The sequence below is a fragment of the Phascolarctos cinereus genome, unplaced genomic scaffold (genome assembly GCF_003287225.1).
Source record: "Phascolarctos cinereus isolate Bilbo 61053 unplaced genomic scaffold, phaCin_HiC Scaffold_1;HRSCAF=81, whole genome shotgun sequence".
NCBI classification, from domain to species: domain Eukaryota; kingdom Metazoa; phylum Chordata; class Mammalia; order Diprotodontia; family Phascolarctidae; genus Phascolarctos; species Phascolarctos cinereus.
Genome location: NW_027555514.1, coordinates 20415245 through 20431098, shown reverse-complemented (window position 1 = coordinate 20431098; position 15854 = coordinate 20415245). Strand labels below are relative to the sequence as shown.

At 43.4% G+C, this 15854-nt stretch overlaps 1 protein-coding gene across 1 annotated transcript in view; it reads right to left on the bottom strand.

The window, feature by feature from the left end:
• Nucleotides 1-10923: 10923 nt before the first annotated feature.
• The window catches only part of MTURN (maturin, neural progenitor differentiation regulator homolog), a 28143-nt gene continuing 23212 nt past the window's right edge, over nucleotides 10924-15854 (bottom strand). Inside the window, exon 3 of the mRNA XM_020993309.2 lies at nucleotides 10924-13204. Coding sequence (XP_020848968.1) covers nucleotides 13094-13204 — 111 coding nt within the window. The 3' untranslated portion in view covers nucleotides 10924-13093. The remainder of the gene's footprint in view (nucleotides 13205-15854) is intronic.

Genomic DNA, 15854 nt, shown 5'->3' with positions numbered 1-15854 from the left:
TTCAGTGTAGTAACATCCGCGGATCTTTTCTAATGAAATTTTGGGTAGCTGCGCCTCTAGTGTCCCTATGCAGTTGATTTTTTGAACCCAGGGATAGGACTTTACATTTATTTCCACTACATTTCAGCAGATTGGATTTTATGGCTGCCCAATCAGTTAGTGATTGTGACTGTCCACTTAGTACCTATCACTGTAGGGAGTTACAAAGCGGAAGAGGGGGTGAGAAGGGGGAGGAGTAGTTAGTGCTGCTAGTCTTAAAGAAGAAAAGCAAAGCAAACATAACTTGGGTGTATGATCCCAGAATCCTCAAGACTGGAAGGAACCTCAGAGGCCACCAAGGCTGACCCGTTCATTTCACAGATGAGGAGACTGAGGTTCCAAGTAGTTAAGTCTGAGACTCTAGTCTTTAATTATCAAGAGATTCTCAATTCCATCTCACTTCCTGACGTTGGGGTTCCTCTCCAGTCCCTCCTCCTTGTATCTGTTATCAGGATGCCACCTTTGAGATGCTGTTGGGCAGCCCTTTAATGAAACCTTCTGAAAAAATGAACCAACCTGAAACAGAAAGCAATTCACCTGAAGGGCGTGCTTCCGTTCCTTATGTTATGCTGACCTCTAGAGGCCGCCAGTGAAAAATCACCCTGGAGAATAGGACGTAGTAGCTGTGTTTACTTTGTAGGGGGAAAGCCTGGGGCCACAGTCCCACGTCGTAAAGGTCAATAGGGGCGTTACTCTGCTCTTGTCACAGTGGAAAGAGCCCTGGATCTAGGGTCCAGAGACCTGAATCTGAATCTGGGCTCTGCTACTCACCAACATAGGACGTTGGGTAAATTTCTGTCCCTCCCAGGGCCTCAGTTTCCTCATTTGTAAGATGCCTAAGTAATATTCTGAGGTCCCTTCCTCCTCTAGGTTTTGTGATCCTAATGAAAAGTTTTCTTACATGAAGTATTCCCTTGGGCTTCAGCCGTCTATTAACTGAAGAATCTATCGATTTTATTTCTTCTTTCAGTGGAAAGAAATAATAATGACAGTTAGTTAAATATGAGCTTCCCCAGGGAGGACAGCATGGTATAGTAGGGAAGGGCATTGGTTCTGGGTTCAAATTCTGGCCTAACTACTTATATTCTGTGTGACCTTAGCAAGCTACCTTTGCAGCTTGAGCACCAAATAAAGCATGTAGGTGCCCCTACTTTGAAAGGACCTTACCACACTAAAGAGACCCTGTGATCTAAGATTTGGAGCCGGGAGGGAACTTACAGGCCATGGAGTCCACCTTCTTTACTTCACAGATGAGGAAACTGAGGCTCACAGAGGTTGTGACCTGCCCAGAGTCACACAGCTAACAAGAGTCCAAGGTGGGATTTGAACCTGGGTCTTCATGACCCAAGACCAGTACTCTATCCCTTATGCTATGTTGCCTCTTATAAACAGTATGCAAAATAACAGCATATAAAGGCACACATGCTCAGAACTTGAGATCAGAAGTTAAATCCCTAAGCAAAACTCAACAACAGTTTTTCCAGTTGTGATCTCTTTCTTTCACTCCATATTTTTGGCTACTGAAAAGAAGCACAGCTTCAGGGATAGACCTGGCGGTGAGGCGACCCTGCACAAGGCTCAGTTTCCTCATCTGTAAGACGGGATGATTGGACTCTCAGGTCCCTTGCGGTTCTAAATGTACAGTCCTTTGAGGTATCAGTAGGGGCCTTCCCACTGATTTCTAAGGGAGTGGAGAATGTAGAGATTTGTTTAGGCTTAGAGAAATCCCAAATCATCCTGCTATCATCCTGTATGCCAGTCTCTTTCAGGAACCTGTGTTCCCCCAATCAAACTCTACCAGTTCCAATACTCAAAGATAAAGAGGAATTTGCCAGCCAGAACTCATGCAGTCCACTGTCAGGGGAGTAAAATATGGGGACTTCCAACATCACTCCTTATGCCTGGGAAAAAAGCAGCCTTTTTCTGTCCTGATTGCCCACTCCTCCAAAAAAGGCTTGTCACATAATGTAGGATCTTTTTAATGTAGGGGGATGGTGAGGTCTTACATTAGCCAAACAGAACAGAGGACTCAGATTTTTTGTTGCTGATAGCTATCCATAATAAAGGCACAAATGCGGGGGTGGGGGGTGTAACAGGGCACTCAGTTCTCAGTCCGTTCTGTAACTTCACTTATCCACCAATCAAGGAGTACCTTGAGAGCAAATCTCAGCCTCCACATAGCTCTTATTATCTTTTTTTTTTTGTGGGGGGTAGTATTCCCAAAATGGGTTTTTGTGACACAGGATCTCAATCAGGGATGCCTGTTTTTGGTGTTTAGTCATTTTCAGTCAAGTCCAACTCTTGGTGACCCCATTTGGGGTTTTCTTGGCAGAGGTACTGGAGTGGATTGCCATTTCCTTCTCTGCCTCATTTTACAGAGGAGGAAACTGAGGCAAACAGGGTTAAGTGACTTGCCCAAAGTCACACAACTAGTAAGTGTCTGAGGCCAGATTAGAAGGCAGGAGGATGCCTTCCTGATTTCAGACCCAGCACTCCAACCACTTCACCACCTAGCTGCCCCCAGGGATACTTAACAGGAGTTGAAAAGGAATTTCTTAACCTGAAATTAGATTATTGTCTGGGACTATGGGCTTCAAATAGGCACCTGATAGTCAGTGAGAAAGAATAGACTAAATCTTAGCCTCAGGCATTTTGCTGCTATTTGTGAGCTTCCAGATGAAAGTGGTAGTTCAAGCCTTCAGATACACTTTGGGAGTGATAGCTCTCCCTAAAAGGGAGAGACTTTGAGCCAGTGCATCTCAGTTGAAATAGATAGTCATCTATTCTAACCTTCTTATTTTTACAGATAAGGAAACTGAGTTAATGAGAAGGTAAGTGACATTGCTAAGGTGACATAGATATGAAGTGGCAGAGCTGGAATTTGAATCCAGGCACTCTGATGTCCAATCCAATACTCTCTCCACTGTGCCATCCTACCTCCTAGAAGAAGTATGACACCAGTTCGTATAGAACAGCAGCTGGCCCTGAAGAGATTGGATAGCTGAAGCCCAGTCTATGGTGAGTAGGAACTCGGCAGCCAAAAGACCCTCGGAGTAGCGATCCAGCAAACACGGTATGACAGTATAGGATGTCTAACAGAGAAGAACGATGCTAATGTGAGAGGATAGCAGCAGCTGGTACATCAGAAGTACGTTAGCCTGGCCATGTGTGCCCCTAAGTCTGTCCCCTATGTGCACCTTGCCTGACAAAATGAGTTCATGATGTGTGCCCTGGTCACACAGATTTCTGGCACATGGTCCTTCACAGGTTCTCCTTGTGTGTTCCAACCCTCCCCACTCCCTACCCTAGTGACGTGGTAGCCTGTAGTATACACAGAGAGATCTGTTCTTGTCACTTTCATGCTATGCTGTGAAGACATGTTTTTTGCTTTAAACTGAAGTATCCTTTGGCTGTTTGGTAAAAGTAAACACACTGGTTGGGGCTCATGAGCTATGATTTAGAATGGGTGCTGACCCACAAGGGCCTCAAAGCTGTGGTGGCTTTTCTGGGGAACCCACAATCTTACTTTTAAAAGTCACCTTCCCATAAGAGGAGACACATGCTAAACTATAGTGATGATTCCTTTCACATACAAGTCAGATTTCCCAGCCTCTGAGGTCCCTTCCCCTGTCATTCTATGATGGTTCCACTTCCACATGGACCTCAGGGGAGGACGTGTCCAGAGTCAGCCACATTTCTGGAACCACTTGCATGTAGAGGCCCTGCTGAGTTTAGCTTCATCTTTGTAGACGAAGGTAGAAAATCAACTGGTCTGTAATTATGCTGATACTGATGTTTATAAAGTGCTTTAAGGCTTGAATGCAGCTATATTCACCTCATTTGACCCTCCAAACCACACAGTGAGAGAAATCCTTCCTGTCCTATTGGTCACCTTTTACAGAAGAGGTTAAGTGACTTGTCTGTACAGCCAGGCCCAGATAGAGACGGGATTCAAATGAAGGCTCTTCCTGAACCCAAATCCAGTGTTCTCTCCACCACACCACCCAGCCCTGGTAAAGGGGTAAAGTGCACACCCAAAATACCTTACCACACACATGCCAAGCTTCCCTTGGCCATAATCTATGGAGCCACTTTGATTTGGAGGAAAAAACAATATCGTTAGCCAACGGATGAGCAATCATTTCCAAATTAAAAGCTCTGCTTTCGTGTGAATCAGGGACTTAGTTCTCAATTAATTGGCAGAATTACAACAACTGGGAGGAAAAGTGACACCAGGAAAGGGCACCTTGGTCCTCCCATCCTGGCTGCAATGGATTCTGGAATCCATGGGATGGATGAAGACAAAAAAAGAGGGTCACTGTACTGTCTTACCGGAACCCTTAGCCCTGAATACCAATGTTAGCATTTGAAAAACCTTATTAGCTCTCAGGGAGAGGACACCTTGAGGATTTTGATATTCCTTCTTCCTATTGGTAAAATACTTTTTAATTATAAATAATAAAAATAAATAAAAAATAAAAGAAACATTGAGTACTAGGGAGGGGAAAGAGAAATCCATTAGCTAGCAAAGTTTGGTAGGTTCTTTAATAGGAAGCTGCGGGGTCAGTGGTGACAGGGTTGGATATAATCCTCATGTTTGCAGGGGGGAGTGGAGACAGGGGAGCAGGAAAGGTCTGGATGGGGGCCCAGAGGCAGAGTACAGTTGTTAATGCCTCTAACAAAGGGTGATGCTTTGGGTAAACCCATTTCAAAGCTTTATAAAGATGACAAGAGACAGATTCCTGAAAGGGCAAATAAAAAAAAAGAAAAAAAAGGCAAAGAAAAACAAACACGGCATATGGGAAACATGGTCTTGCCTGAGGAAAAAGTGGCTTTGTTACTTCTGTTTCTCCCAGGGCTGGTAAATGTTGCATCCAAAAATTAAGATTGATTAACAAAGGTTTCTAGATTTTCTCTAGACCTAAAGATTGATATTTTTTTTCTTCTAAAAGGATGAAAGCAGAAAGCCACTCAAGAGCTTTTGCCCATCTTGCTAACAGAATGTCTTGGCAGAAATGGAAATCTAAAAACACTTGGAAAAAATGTGGTTTTGGGAGGATTCTTTTTTTTTTTAAATGAACAGACTGTAGCCTTCCACCCAGTTTCAGCGATCTCAAAGGCCCTCCTCAAGTGAATGAACACCACTCGTGGTCCATGCCTGGTCTGCACTGCCAGTCATTTCTGTTGAATGCATTTCACATGTGATTTCTAACAGAGGAATAGGCTCCAAGACAAAATTAAAACAAAGGTGTAGGAGACATGACACATTATCTAATAATCAATCATAATAAGCATGTCACAAAAACAGGTGTTTTACCTTGGACCACATGCAACACAACACAGAAGCCTGGATGACCTGGAATCAAGGCCAGACTGAGACCCATACTGGCTGTATGACCCTGGGCAAGTCACTTCACTTTCAGAGTCCTAGGCCAGTGGATTCAAACTCTAATAGAAATGGATCCCAGCTGCCATATATTGACTTAGAAAACCCCACATTAATATCACCCATGTTGCATTGTAGTTCTGTATTGTATCTTTCGTCCTGTGTGTTATATTGTGTCTATTCTGGTATTGTTAAATATTTCCCAAAGTCATTTTAATCTGGTTCTGGCTTCTTTGGGGGTTTTGCCTTAAGAGGGCAGCTGCCTCTCAGAGTCGTCACATGGAAGAGATGGCATCCAGCTGAAATGGTTAAGGTCCTTCCACCAATGAAATCGTAGGTCCGGTCCCTCTCCTTACCCCCTTATCTTAGATATGACCTTTGTGATGGACATAACCAAACAGTCTGCCACATTTCAGAATAATTCCAGATAAAAACAAAAAGTCCTTTAATCTTCAAGTCACACCCAACATCAAAATCATCTGTACCAAGAGGATTGACTTGTTTTCTACTGGTCTTAGGATTTTCAGTTATTTAATATCCCTCTCTAAAGAGTAGATTATGAGTAAACAGCATGCCCCACTCTGGAAGCCAACACCACCCCAAAGGCATCTTTTTAACTGGACCAACTGGGAGGTGTCTGTGGGCCTTAGCATCCCCTCTGCCTCCAGTGCTGTGCCACAAGTCAACAGGGATGTACCTGGTCTCTCTTCTCGTCACTGACAGGACTGAAGTAGGTTTGACTGAGCTGCCCCTAGATTGATGCAAGAGGTAACCCTGAGGGTTATGAGCATTCAGCAGGCCATTCCTCAAAAAGTTTCCCTGGTAGGCAACTGTATTTTTTCAAGGAAGACGTCTCCATCAGATCTTCAGAAAAAGTAGCTCAGTCTGTGGCTGGGGGATGGAGGGATTTTCACATACTCTCTGTAGCAGAGGGCCATCGCTTCTGCATTCATCAATCCCTTCTGTGGAAACTGGGATCCAATAAATTTGGCATCAAAAAACTTCCCTCTGTTTTACAAAGGGACCCTCTCTAGATTCTAATAAATAGCATGTTCGAATCTAAAACTGCTTCCGGTTCTTTCTCCTCTCCTCCCCACACTTCATGCATTCTCCTATTATCTAAAGAATATTTCTCCACCCCTTTTCCTCACACCTGCCAGAATTAAATGGAAGGTGCCAACATTAAATTCCAACCCATTACAAGGATCCTTTCATACGTAGGTAAATTAGAGGATGATGAGTCTTAGGTACCGGAAAATCCTTCCATCTTATAATACATGGATCCCTGGATCCTCCAAGCAGATTACAACCCATCTAGAATCAGTAGTTAAGTCCCAGAGAGATGCCAGAGGCACAGAGGTTAAGTGACATGTCCCTTCACACACTTTGATGGGTCTGGGTTGGAATATGAACCCAGGTCTTCTTGACTCCAAGTCTGGAACCCTTCCTCTTTGCCAGCTTGTCCTGAATATGACTCCCCCGCAGACTCCCCAGCTGGGCTCTCCTGATGAGGGAGAATTCAGCATATCTGTCTGGCCCCCAGACCTGACCACACCGCATCCAGTCATGGAATTTCCTGCCAGCCTTGTACAACCCCCACCCCCAATACACACAGCTTTCTACCTCTTATTCTGGGAACAGTAATTCAACCCACCCCCCACCCCCCATTCCTGGAAAGGACAGGTCAATGGATGGCCCTGACTCCATTCCCCCATTCTTGTGACTTCCCAGACATCCACCACTCTCCTATATGTAGCCTTCTCCATTAGACTATAAACTCTTCAAAGATAGGTACTAGCCCATTTTTTTGCATTTATATCCCTGGGCTTAGCACAGCACTTGGTAAGTGCTTCATAAATACCCATTCATTCATTCCTTCACTCACTCACAAGGCTGAATCTTTGTTAAGCTTTTCTTTTCCAAGGTTTCCCAAGAAAATGCCCTTTGTGGTGCCAACATCATACTTAAGGCAGGCAAGGACAGGGAGGGTCTGACATTTTCCCATCTCAGCTCTCTGATGTAAGAATTTTATGTTCTACTTGTGAAATGGAGGCCTCCATCAAGAGGCTTTGGGGCTGCACTCCAGCTTCTCTGGGTCCCATTCTTTGGGCTGCAGTGAGATGGGGTTTTTATAGAATGTCCTACATTCCAGGTTGCTCCAAACCTGTGGTGAATAATCATTGCTAGCACTCATATATCACTTGAAGGTTTGTGAATCACTTTACCAGTATGATCTCATTTGCTCTTCACAACAACCCCATGAGATAGGTCCTATTATTATCCCCATTTTACAGAATGCATGACTTACCCTGGTTCACACAGCTAGTTAAGTATCTGAGGCAGGATTTGAACCCAGGTCTTCCTGACTCCAAGGCCAACACTATCCAGTGCCCCTCTGAGCTGCTTTGTTTACTGAACAGAACCAACCTGGAAGACGCAGGACTAGCTTAGTGGTAAGGCATTCATTGGTTAGTTGTCATCCAGTTGTGCCCAACTCTCCATGACCCCATGTGAGGTTTTCTTGGCAGAGATATTGGAGTGGTTGGCCATTTCCTTCTCCAGCTCATTTTACAAATGAGGAAACTGAGGCAGACAGTTACATGACTAGCCCAAGGTCACACAGCTAGTATCTGAGGTTGAGGTCTTCCTGACTCCAGGCCCAGCATTCTATCCACTGTACCACCAGCTGCCTTGGTCAGTTAACACAGTGATAAATTGTTATAGACTATACTCAACATGGTGTATATCTACATCTATATCTCAACCCACTGGTTCTTTAGGTTCTGTTTTGGTTATACACATACACACACACACACACACACACACACACATATACATGCATATACTTATGTAGGGGTGTGTGGGTGTGTGGGTGTGGGTGCACAGTGGATAGAGGCCAAGCCTGGAGTCAGTAAGACCTGAGTTCAAATCCAGCCTCAGACATTTATTACTATATGACCCTGGGCAAGTCACTTAACCTTGGTTTGCCTCCATTTCCTCAACTGTAAAATAGAGAGAATACTAGCACCTACCTCCCAGATGTTGTGAGGATCAAATGAAGTACGATGTGTAAAGTGCTTAGCACAGTGCCTGGCACATAGTAGGCAGTATATAAATGTTAGTTGTTATTATTATTCATAATATATAATATACCCACCAACATATGAGAACAGGGACTCTAGATCTGTGATTTGTGGTTTCTTTAGTGTAAGGAACTCCCAGGTGAGGAAACTCCCTCTACCAATGTAAGTTGGCCCCTTATAGTCTTATAGAGTTGCCTAAAGAGCCAAAAGGTTAAGTGACTTGCCCAGGGTCACACAGTTAGCATGTGGCAGATGGAGGATTCAGCTCAGTTCTTCTCAGCTCCAAGGCGAGCTCTGAGCTGTTGCATCACCTCTCTCTCTCTCTCTCTCTCTCTCTCTCTCTCTCTCTCTCTCTCTCTCTCTCTCTCTCTCTCTCTCTTTCTCACACACACACACACACACACACACACACACACACACACACAAGCAGATCAGGGATCTGTGATTTCAACAGATACAAACAGCATATGATTTGGTACTGAGATGGTCTTTGAGAATGGCTGTGGCCAACAGTACCCCACCCTATGACCAATCATGGCCACGAGTCCTCCTCAAGAGCAGTGCTTGGACAACAGACACATCACCTCTTCTGAGGCCTGAGCTTGAAGCTGGTCCAGCCTGGCAGGCCCTGCCAGGGCTCATGGTCTGCTAGCCCAGTTTCCCAAAAGCTGGACTCCCCTCACACCATGAGGAGCATCAGAGGGAGATTCCAATAATCAATAACAGAATAAAACAAAAAACAGAGAACAAGGTAAAAAAAGAGCCAAAGTACTTTTCTTGAATTAGTTTCTCTCAACTCTAATGGGGCAGCTAGATGGTGCAGTGCAAAGAGCACTGGACTTGGAACTGGGAAGATTCGTCCTTCTGAGTTCAAATCTGGCCTCAGACATTTATTGCTGTGTGACCCGGGCAAGTCACTTAAACCTGCTTGCCTCAGTTTCCTCATCTGTAAAATGAGCTGGGGAAGGCAATGGCAAACCACTCCAGTATCTCTGCCAAGAAAACCCCAAATGGAATCACAAAGAGTCAGACATGACTGAACAATAACAGCTCAACTCTAAACCCTTTTAATTCTCCATCCCAGGTACATTAATAAATCACTCTAGGGCCAAACCTTCTGTTTGGCTTGTAGGCAAAGATGCCTATCTTCAATGTGCAGCAGCTGTGAAGATGTAGCTGTTCGCTTTTATTGAGTACATGAGAACCTCATTGGGGAACCTTGTGCAGGCAGGACAGGATTCAGCTTAACACAGGTGTCTCATGAACCAAGGGTTGGGGCAGTTACTGATGTACAAGGAGATCCCATGACTGGACCCTAGGACAGCAGGATAGTCAAGCTCCAGTGGCCTTCCATCATGCTCCTCTTACAGTGTCCTTGGGTCTGATCTTCGTAGACACAGTCCACAAGGCAATGAGACTATGTTTGAATGTTCATCGGAGACCCAGTGACTTTCAACAGTCTCAGACAAAGCTTTGTGCTTCAGGAAGCCCTCCAAGACCAACTCCAGCTCTTAGTCTGCATGAGGGCAACTATAATCCAAGAATTAAACATTCTTGGCGAACCATCTTGATTATCAAGACAAATTATCTTGAATATATGTGTTAATTTTGTATACATTTTGTACATACTTACATATGTACATGTCTCCTCTGTTAGAACATAAGCTCCTTGAAAGCAAGGGCTATTCATTTTTTGTCTTTGTATCCCCAGTATCTAGCACAGTGCCTAACACATAATAGGCATTGATAAATGTCTGCTCATTGACCAATTGACTCACATCTTTTGGGGTGACGTCATGAAGCATAACATGAAACAGTTTCAATCCATACCCCTGAAGCAAGACACAGAGAATGGAATCCTGGGCAGGACGCTAGAGATTTGTTTCTCTCAATTCATTTTATAAACAGAGAATATGAACATAATAATAAAGAAATGTATTTGGTCAAAGTCTACTCCACTTTTTGATAAAATCCATTCTATATTAATATCCATTCCACATTAATACAAATGTAAATTCGTGGTTTAATCCTCAACAGCTAAAATTCCAGTCTACCTTGAAATGGAGTGAGCAGTGCCAGGTCACCATGTTCTGAGTAGGTGAGCTTCAGAAGCTTTGTGGAAGGAGCTCATTCTCATGGCCTATTGTGTGTAAATGAATCATGGCAGGACAGGAAACCATATCTACATAATTTACAGCTCTGAATGGCTTTTTCACCACACCCATGCTCCCCAGCTCATCTCTGGACAAAGTAGTAAAGGGCAGCATATATCATAACTCCACTGGATGTTATTGGAATATATTAAGTTGTTTATTTCTTTAAATAAGTTACTAGGAAGAAAAATTGGTTTTTCTTAGGACTATAATCTATTTTTTTAATAGAGAGAAAATAAAAACTTGGAGACCAAAGTAGGGATGAAATCCACAAAAACTGTATTTGATTTGAGAAAACAAACTACCTGTGACTCTGGTAAAGTGTTATATGATGCATAGTCAACGATCTCCTACCATTAATCCACTTTCCTACACTCTCACCCCCCAAAATTGAAGCTATCAGGTTTATGCCTACGTCCTTAAAAGATAATGCAAAACCCAATAAGCACTGAAGCTTATACATACACACATACGTATGTAGATATATATGTGCATACATCTCTCTCTCTATATATATATATATTTTAAATTCAAGATTTTGGCCACATAGCAAACATACTTTGGAAGCTTTCAGAATACAAAACTTGTGGCCGTACTGACCCACCAATCCATGCATGCTCAAGCATTCTCCTGACTCTGAAACTGACCGCTAAGCCCCATCTTGGGCTATGGAAGCACTCCCCATCCTGAGTCATCCAAAGTGCCAATCGAGGGAAGGGGATGAGAACGCACACCCTGAATAGATCCTGCTGGCCAAAGGCTCTCTCCAAATGTTTGTGGGATGAATGATAACGAGGCAGTGGGTGCTTCTGGGAGTTATCTATGTGGTTCTGGTTCCTCAGTCACCAACTTTTAGTGAGCCTAATCTTGTATGAAAGGACTAAGATTTCACATCACATCAAAAATTGGCTCAAATCAGACACTTAGAAGTATCTGATTCTTTAAAAGTCTAGTAAATTATGGAATGGGATCCTTTCCTCCTTATTTTCTCTAAAGACTAAAAGGTAGATAGGGAAAGTGATGAAGGATTCCATCATGCTTTTTTTTTTTTTAAATTCTGACCATGGGATAGAGTTGACTTCCCTAACAAATGTACATATGGCTTCAAGGTTGACCTGACATTTGCATTCTGAATGACATCAGGATATTAACAAGTTGTCAACTCACCAGAAAAGAGGGAAGTTGAAAGTTTCATCTCTTACATGATATTTTATAAACACTTTTACAAAATCACCCAATGTTGCTCATTGATTTTTTTTGTCTATTGCAAAGTGGCTTTGGACTTGAGAGGCAGCGTGGAAGGGAGGTCACCAAGTCCTAGACCTGGAGGCAGCCTGGTGCAGAAGAAAGAACAAGGGGTTTGGAGGCAGGGGCTCCGGTTCAAATTCCAGTTCTCCTACTTACCACCTGTACTTACCACCTTGAGCAAGTCACTACCCTGCCCTAGGTCTCAGTTTCCTCATTTGTAAAATGAGGGAATTGGACTAAGGCTCCTTTTAGATCTATGATCTTTGAATCAAGGAGACTCACATTCAAATCTGGCCCCTAATAGTTACTCTCTGTATGACCCTGGTTTGGTCATTGCAAACAGCTCTCTGAGGCTCATCTTCTGAGTTCCAAATGGTGGCATGATCCTTCACATACTGTCATTTAGATTTGGGGAGTTTTCAAAGTTATAGAATATACTTGTAATGATTTGCGTGGCTATTCAGGTAAGAATGTCTAACATACCCCAGCCAACCTCCCAATAGAAAGTGAGTTCCCTGAGGGCAGGGATGGTGTCATTTAAAAATATTTGGATAACAGATTCACATACAGTAGGCGCTTAATAAATGTTTAAGTGATATTTTTAAAAAAACCTTTATCAGAGGTTTGTATTTCTCTCCTACTCCTGAATCAATCTGAGGAATTCTTGTCCCTTTTGCATTTAACAAATTATGTAGAGATATCAAAACACCTGCTTTAGAAGCAAGATCGTTCTCTAACTAGTAGTTAAAAGGTCATAAAATCAATGAAAAAATGTAGCTGACTTCTACCTCCCACATGGCTCTCTCTTGGCCAGATCTAGACCTAACACATTCCTCAAACTGGACATTCAAGTCAGCGGATGTGAATCCTTTCCCATGAACAAAAGAGAAAATGAAGCTGGCTACCAAAACAGATTCTAGATTCAAAATGGCACAAGGCAACTAAGACGACCCCCGACACCTGCTGGGGGCAGAAGGGGCAGGGGTTGGGGGGAGTCAGGCCACCCCACAGCAAAGCTTATCACAGATATTTCATGGTGGTTAAAATTCTATTTCATTTTAATTCGGATGCTGGGAGTCAGACCTCCTGTGGTGATGAGTGAATGCAAAATGCAAACACAGGAGCCCATGACCCCACCTGGCACCAAGAAGTTAACATCTGTCCTGCTCACAACCCTCCAAAGTTTACTGCTGACTGACACCCATCTGTTGATGGTCGGCTTCTGGCTCCTCCTCTTCCACGTCGGCGCTGTATTCCTCGAATGCGTCATCGTCTACATCTGGGAGCCCCAGCAACTGTTCGTAAAGGGCAGAAGAAGCTTCAGTGAGTGAGATGCCAATGAACTTCAGGAAGGAAGCTTGTGAAAAGGCAACTGGTCCTAATCAAACACCAGGGTACAGAATTCATTTAAATGGCCCTGGATAAGGAGCAGCTAGGTGGCACAGTGGATAGAGCACTGGACCTGGAGTCAGAAGGACCTGAGTTCAAACCCAGCTTTAGACACTTAACACTTACTAGCTATGTGACCCTGGACAAGTCACTTAACCCTGATCACCTCACCAAAAAAAAAAAAAAGGCCTTTGAAAAAGCCTTTTGGTATTTTCTATTGGAGGTCACAAGCCTCTGGGCTTCAGCTCTAGCTGTTGACATGTTAACTGTATGATCATGGGCAATTGATGGAACTCCTCTGACCCTCAGTGTCTTCCTCTACAAAATAGGGGTGGGATGGCCTTTCCATCTTTGTATCTATGACCTGATGTTCCTATTTTCTAATATATTTGGCATGTCAGTCTTTCTAGGGGATGGATGGCCAGAAGACAGAAGCCTTCACTCTGAAGCATAGAGATTATCTAGCTTTAAAATTTTAAAATATGACATAGCATCACAGACAGAGACTGTGCTCAAGGCATTTAACTGATTCCACAGAAAGTCTAAAAAATTATGGATGGTATTCATTGGCTGTTCAGAGCAAGAAGGGAGCACGCTGCCTAAAATCCACCATCTCCACTGGGCATATGTTATTCTACTTCTCTGGATCTGTACTCAATTCACCATAGCATCTTGACCATAGGGACTGCTTCTTTGCATTCAGGGTAAGCAGTCTAAAACCCTCAGATAACCAGCATGGGATGCAGGGGGAGGTGGGGGAAGAAATAGGACATTGCCATGCATAGGGGACCCTGGAGCACCAGTACAAAGTCACTGTTAGAGAAGCTGAAGAAGAGGCTGGGGAGAGAGAGGAATAAAGGAGGAGTTCACCCCCACTTGCCATCTGGTAGCTTCCTATTTTTTTTTAAAGAATATTTTATTTTTTCCAGTTACATGTAAAAAACAATTTTCAATATATATATTTTTTATTTTGAGTTGCAGATTCTCTCCTTCCCCTCCCTTCTCCCTGAGACAGTAAGCAATTTGATATAGGTTATACATGTGCAATCATGCAAAACATATTTCCATATTAGTCATGTTGTGAAGTAGTTTCCTATTTTAATTTATTCTGCTTGCTAACTAAATGCTATGCTCTGTTGTTTCTAGTTGCTAAAGGACTGCTAGTACAGTCAACACCCTCTAAATTTGGCATCCTGGGACAAAACCCTATTTACCCCACCCTAGTTACAGCTAGCTCTGACTTGTGCCTAGCACAGTGCCCAGCATGAAGCCAAGGCTTAATAAATACTTGCTGAATTGTAGCAGTCAACACAGCTGTCTTCAAGGCCAGATTTTTCATTTGTTTGATTGTTTCCTTTCAAGTGGAAGTGAAAGGAAGGCTATTGGAATGGGAATGGAACAAATCTGGGCTAGGAGGATTGTTAGCCTGAGGGTGTGATAAGTGAAAGGTAGCTGTCCCAGGTTTCAGATTTACAAATAACCAGCAGCAAGCAGGACCTCCAAGGCTGCAGCCAGTCAACAGCCAATCAGCTCTTTGTAGATAGAGTTCCACGTGGGAACAACACTTTCTCTAGCAATTCAGGGGGAAATGGCATCTTTGGCATTATCTCCTCTCTCTCCTCCTAAAGAGAAGCCAGTATGACCCCATGCTCAAGAAAATGAGAGATGCACTCGAAAAGAGTTCATTTACTCTGCAGCTCTGATCTGGCTTGCCTTGGTAGCTAGTGGGATCAAGCCAGGACAGAATCTTCCACTAGGCATCATTGGTGGTCCTGGATACTGAGATTACCAAGACCGCAAGGGGGCCGCTACTCTGTGTTTCCCTTTCAGGCTTAGTATGATGCATCTATTGTCACCAAAGAGAAAAAATGTCAGCCCCAATAAAGGCAGGGAGAGAGAGGAACCCAAAAGGTGTTAACCCATTAATGCTAGAGTATATCTCTCAGAGAAAACCCCAGCACAAGGGTTTTGTCTATTTATGAGCATCCTTGTTTTCCATGGTAGGTTTGGAAATTCCATCCATGGGCATCTAGGAATTAGGCATGTTGCAGTATGGGATGGAGTTTCCCTTTAAGTACAAGAAGAGGGAATGAATAATATAAACACCTCATCTTTGGGTTACTTTCTGAGTCTCTGTGAACTGCTGCCTGGTTACCCAGCATGACAGACAAAAGTCTACTGATCAGAATTAAGCAGCTTGTGAAATAAAAGGCCAGACCCTCCCACCAAAATAAAGCCTCCAAACACCCTAAGATGAGATGCATTAACTCATGCAATTGACATAAGCTGTCATTGATATAACTCAGCACATTTGCTGTGCTGTCAAACACCCTCCTAAAATGAAGAGAGGATTCTGCTTTCTCTTCTTGATAATCTAATTCTTGTTGAGTAGGAATGATGGAGGATGGGTGGGCTGGCATGAATGGGCTGCAATCTGCCTCACTGCTCACATCAATGAGATCACAGATCCCTTAGTGATTTAGAGGAAGGAAAGATCATAGGCTCCGAGAAGATTGAAAAGCATCAGGTCCTGTCGGTATGACTTTAAGTGTCTTA